The sequence below is a fragment of the Crinia signifera genome, chromosome 7 (genome assembly GCF_055691185.1).
Source record: "Crinia signifera chromosome 7, ASM5569118v1, whole genome shotgun sequence".
NCBI classification, from domain to species: domain Eukaryota; kingdom Metazoa; phylum Chordata; class Amphibia; order Anura; family Myobatrachidae; genus Crinia; species Crinia signifera.
The window spans coordinates 79,629,361-79,635,360 of record NC_139223.1 but is presented as its reverse complement, the minus strand read 5'-3'; the positions used below and the strand labels follow the sequence as shown (position 1 = coordinate 79,635,360).

Genomic DNA, 6,000 nt, shown 5'->3' with positions numbered 1-6,000 from the left:
GAAAGGAGTATGACCCCACTACCATCTGCAAGTGTTCATTTCACCTTCAAAAAAAGGTTGCTACACCAACAGCCTTCATCTGGGTAGTTTAATTACAACAAATGTAGTCTCCTTTTGGTTTCCTAGCACGGCGCGCATCGCATACCATAAGGCATACGATGGTATGCGAGGCTACGCGATAGCAGCCGAAGTTATACAATTTTAAATTGTATTCCATATACAATGGTATACAATTTAAAATAGTATAAGCACCTTAATGGGTGTTTTCAATGTTAAATGTGGCCCCTATAAGATAAATAATTGTATAAGCACAGTAATGGGTGCTTACAATGTAAAAAGCACCCCCATGCCACCCGTACTATCAACGCCAACCCAAAGCGTGGCGAGCGCAGCGAGTCCGCGAGGGGTGGCGGTACGCATCCTATGACCTTTTCATACCCCCACTATCCACGTCGGCGTGGAGTTGATTTTATATAGTGTGGCAAGCGCAGCGTAATACATGTAAAGTAATACGCGTCCGCTCGCCACACTATATAAAATCAACTCTACGCCGATGTGGATAGTGGGGGGTATGAAAAAGTCGGAGGACGCATACCACCGCCGCTCGCCACGCTTCTGTGTTGATAGTGGGGGTGCATTTAACATTGTAAGCACCCATTAGGGATCATTAAGCAGCACACAGCTAGAAAAAAAAAACACTAATAGCTGTCTTCATTGTACCAAAACACCATTTAAGACATAAGCAATACCAAAATAAATAAAAAAAAAAACAGTCTTTCATAGGTTAGTGATATACAGTATAAGACATCTAAAACAGGGAGAGGGGTAGCGCCCAGTATGCTGATCTCTTCACTCAGCACTTTTAAAGCTAACCTTTGCCATCATCCCCTTTTAAAAGTGGCATAGTCACAACTGCATATATGAGATACAGATAACATCCCACTGGAATCCGGTAGCAATAAGGATGTGGACAGGAGGGTTAGGGTTAATGTCATATTGGAGGATTTGGGGTTAGGCTGTAGTGAGGCCGGGTTAGGTTCATAGAAGGGTGGGGATTGAGTTAGGCTACAAGATGGGAGGGTTAGACTTAGCAAACTTGGTAAGCTTAGGGTAGGGCTGTGGTGAGGGCAAGTATACTTACTGGACTGTCAGGATTCCCTGAAATTGGGATGACCGTGTCTGTTCTGTCCGCCAGTGATCCGTATCTATTATATATACATTTGGGAGGTGCAGCAGGAAAAACTGCTCTGTAGTAAATCAGTCCTTTTATTTTTTAAAGGTAAAATAGTCAATTGTGTTTTCTATGGATTTGTCCAATACTTACGTAGCTAAACATAGCGAATGTATTAAAGAATTTACTTTTCGAAGGTTTGTATTTCTCGATTCATATTAAGGTGCTCATAAAGGATGTGATAATAAATTATTTGTGGAAATACAAAACATGACCAGACCCTGACTTTATTAAGTTTTAGTGTAATTGGGTGTGTACATGTTCTAAGACACCAAAAAGCCCTGAAATTGCATTCATTTTCATTCATCTGAAAACCTATTTTATTTTAAAAAAAAAAGCGAAAACATAAAAAGTAAAACACATATGGAAATGATACACATCTGCAGAACCAATAAAACAATACAATTCTGTAAAATCTTCTAGGAGGACATCTTATTCTGGTGTTATAAATGGAGAGTCGTTTTTATATTGTAGATCAGTCAAAGAAAGATTTTTTATAGAAAACTTTTATTCAACAGACAACATTTTCCAGCAAAAAGGCAATATACAGTTAGAGTTGTACACTGCTGCTAACAGAGCGGAAAAAAACCCCAGAAAAAAAATAAAAGACCAGGAGAGAACGTAAAATGAATTTGAATGGCTGTAACCTATTAACTGCACTCAAACTAGACACGCTTCTGTCCTTAAGTGTAAAGGGGCAAAACTAGAACGAAAAAAAACCCCACCCCACAAAATTATTGAAAAAGCGGGAAAAATATAACAAGTGAAAAAAAAAATAAACAAATCCCAAGGAAAATAGGAAATTAAACTACACACAAGAATATCAACATCAGTGAAAGACTGAGACTCAACCAACAATATGAACCTCGATGTGTTAATTTGTACATGGTCATTAAATATACAATTTTAATTTTAGGTCTGTAATTTTTGTACAAATTTATCCTACTAAATACTAGTGAGCATGCCCTCTGTGCTCAAAGGCGGTAAATGACAATGGTGTTTTTTTTCCCCCAATCAGCATCAACAGGTATATACTGTATATACATACACACACGTGGGTATACATATATTTTTGCCAAGTTTGGGTGTCTTTCTAAATTGCAAACAAGCAGCCCTGTATATCTTTCCTATGCATCTAGATTAATATTTAACTTTTAGACCATTCCCAAAAAAGTGGCAACAATGTACACAATGAAGTAGATTGCTATTTATTGAAGGGTTTCTGCATTTACAAATGCACAAGGATGGTACCTTAAAGGGAGTTTGTTTTTGAGTGTAAACCTAAGAGTTACTTGCTGCAATGACGGTGGAACTGGAACCCCAGGACTGGCGTGCCGCCAGCTATCTTATGCTTCATATAATATTTTCTAGGAACAAAATGGGCCAATTCCTTTGTTCTACTAAAGTCTTCTAAAAGGTCTTTACTTAATTCTTGCTTTAGAGTAACCATGAACAAATTCACTGGCATACAAGCTTTATAAAAACACCTTCATTTTCCTCAAAAAGGGCAGTCAATAGATACAGAGAAGCCAAACGGAACAGCCTCAACAAAATAAAATTAACATCAGCAGCAAAACTTCTTGCTGTAGACTTCAGATATAGTGCACGTGTACCAAAGTTCTAGCGTTGTTAGGAAGGTGCACACACACACACACACACTTATTTGTCCCTCGTCTTGGATAAACTTGGTTGCGGCGAGTCAGTTATGGATCTTAATTGCTTTCTCAAGGTATGTGTAGCGGCTTCTCTTTGGGGCTTTATTGAAGTGATCAAGCCCTAGCCAAGGCCTAGGATGGGACATATTGCCTGAGGAAAGAACAAATAAAAAAAATGCAGAGATTTAATGCAGTGTTTGCAAATCCAGCCCTCAAGGATACCTTATGGTGAAGGCTTTCCCAGGTCCCCTCACAGAATCACAAGTGAAATTTGCTCCACCTGCTGACCTTTTAAAAACTGGTCACTAAGTAATGAATATGTCTGTGCGCCAGTAGGGAGAATGGAAAACATGCACTAGTATTGCTCCTGGAGCGCTCGAGTTGGAAAACTTAACATTAAAGAACAAATCTGTACTTCCATTAAAATTGTTGCAGAAATAAGTTTTGACACGTTCATTAATACACAAAAAAGTTATAAAGCCCTTAATTCAGGCATTCCCAACCACGGTCCTCAAGGCACACCAACAGTGCAGGTTTTAGTGATATCCAGGCTTGAGCACAGGTGACTTAATTAGTACCTGAGTGATTCTGATTAATCCATCTGTGCTGAAGCCTGGATATCACTAAAACCTACACTGTTGGTGTGCCTTGAGGACCGTGGTTGGGAATGCCTGCCTTAATTTGTTATATTTCTGTCCAGTAGCGACTTTTATATAGGTCACCAAAAATGACTGTAGACACTTATTTCTACCTTCCATGCATTATAACTACCTCCATATCTATAGTCTTATCCTTCGCTTCCTTAAGCAAATTATTTTCAGCTATCTTAAAACCTTTCCTTCGACCTGCCTACTCAGCCTTTCTGCTGCCTTTGACACCCTGAACCACACTATTCCTGCAATACTTTACTCCTTCGGTCCTCCCGACTGCCCTCCTACATCTCGTTTATTAGCTATTATGGCCTCAAATATATTTTTGCAGATACTCTGATTTCTCTCTCCAGCCCTTCTATATATCCAGCTGGCATTTCATCATGGATGTTTCCATTTTTTCTCACACTTCATATGAGCAAGCCAATGGTCTTCTCACCCTTTCAAAATCAGTCAATTTACTAATCATTGATCAAATCACTAACTCGTCCACTCTTTCCTGGTTTTCCAGACTAGCATTGAAACACCAAACTTTCCCTTTCTTGCAGCTTCCACCTTCGTAGTGTCTCCTGATGAGACCCTTTTAACCCAGAAGGCAATGAAGGCCCTCACCAACCACTGGTCATCCTCCTGATTGGTCTATTACAATCATCTTTTATATATCCAATACACCTCTCTTGGCTATAAACTTCTTCCACATGTCTCCATTATTCCTTCTGCTACTTACAGCTGAAATTCACACTGTTAAGGCTAATACACACTGAAGGATATTGAGCTAAAAACTGCTCAGTTTTGCAGTTTAAGCGGTTTTAGCTCAAAAGCGCCTAGTGAGTACGACCCGATGTGCACTCCCGCATCACCGCCGGCCGCTGTCGCTCATCTGCAGGTATAACGAGCAGATGAGCGACAGAGTGGACGGCTTTCTAAAGCGTTCTGCTATGTCCATCCTCAAGAACATTGTTTAGATGGGCGAAAATATCAAACAATGAAAACCTTCACTACATTCACATTTCCATGTGGATAGCAGTTAAGAGTAGTACAATTGTTATTTTCTTTATAGATTATGCAGACATTGCTACTATATTACACAGGCATGTATTACCACACTCAAGGAGATTCTACTCACCAGGCTGGGACTCAAAATCTTTCAAACTCACTTCATAATCCTCTTCGTTAATGTACTGATGCCGGCCCATCATTACAATAGCAAACTTGAACTGTAATCAGAAATTCATTATGAAGATAAACATTTACAGATGTGAACATTCTTTAATTGATAATTGAACAGACCATATTGCCGTTCCACTATTGCTTAGAAGTACATTGTCTGCATACTACTTTACCAGGAGTGCCAGCATGCTGCCTGTGCACTGAAAATCAGACTAATATCCGGAGTGAGAATGAGCCAACAGAAATCAAATTCTCTCTCAACATTACCTTTTCAAACTCTTTTTCTTGTATTTCCAGCAAAGCTTGAATTCTCTTCATTACTTCTCTGAAAGGCTCACCCTGATAAGAAATAACATTAAATCGAAAAAACTAATTCAAGGATTAAGTGTGATCGTTAACTTTTAACAAGCAATCTAGTCAGCTACTGCAAGCTGACATCACAACACAGCACATTTTACAGCAGCAATCCCATATAGGCCATTTTTCTTATTTAAATATTAATTAGGTGAACGAGGGGTAGATAAGTCCAAGATGCCTTTTAAATAGTTCACACACACACACATTTACTTCCCATATGGTTTAACTTCAGAAATACAGATGCTATTTGGCAAATGCTGCTGGATGAAATGCAAGAACATAATCTGACCACTGTAAGTAATGGATAAAGTAACACATACCTGTTGTATCCTTAGCAAAAATGGGATTCCAAATGTGCCAAACACCTCCTTGTGAAAATGTGCCACGGTAATTAGAATCTCATTTTCTTTGTCTATGTCTACCTGGTCCAGAGGGATTTCCTGTAACACCATTAAAAAAAAACATTGTAGGTATACAAGCTCCACTTCTTGTTTTAGACCATCAATAAGCGGATTACATCAACTTTGTTTGAATAACCCTTCCACAGAGGAAGCCTATTGGATGCAGCAGTAATCATACAGAGCCTCTTTAGAACACTATGGGCGGTATTCAATGTGAATACCTGCGAGGTGCAGCGAATCCTTTTTTGGATTCGCTGCACATTCGCCACGTTCCGGAGCCAGCGGGCTCCGGTATTCAACGAGTCAGGGGCAGCGAGCCCCTGACTGGCGAATATGAGCTCCTGCGGCGATTGCCGCAGGGAGCCTGAGGACAGTGCCAGGCAGAGAGATGGTAGTCTCTATGCCTAGCCCAGACCTTTGTGGGGGGTTAGGTGGGCTCCCCGGGTGCCAGGCAGCACAGGCTGCCCCCCCGGGGGTGCCAGCAGGGGGGCGTATATTCACTACACACGATTGTAATGATCGTGCAGTGAATATAT

General features: G+C 40.2%; 1 protein-coding gene across 2 annotated transcripts in view; it reads right to left on the bottom strand.

Moving 5' to 3' along the window:
* Positions 1-1,719: 1,719 nt before the first annotated feature.
* The window catches only part of USP7 (ubiquitin specific peptidase 7), a 75,786-nt gene continuing 71,505 nt past the window's right edge, over positions 1,720-6,000 (bottom strand). For both annotated transcript variants that reach the window (XM_083153369.1, XM_083153368.1), the window contains exons 29-32: positions 5,384-5,503; positions 4,974-5,045; positions 4,663-4,753; positions 1,720-3,037 (exon numbers count right to left, since the gene is read on the bottom strand). In XM_083153369.1, coding sequence (XP_083009495.1) covers positions 2,931-3,037; positions 4,663-4,753; positions 4,974-5,045; positions 5,384-5,503 — 390 coding nt within the window. In that variant the 3' untranslated portion in view covers positions 1,720-2,930. The remainder of the gene's footprint in view (positions 3,038-4,662; positions 4,754-4,973; positions 5,046-5,383; positions 5,504-6,000) is intronic.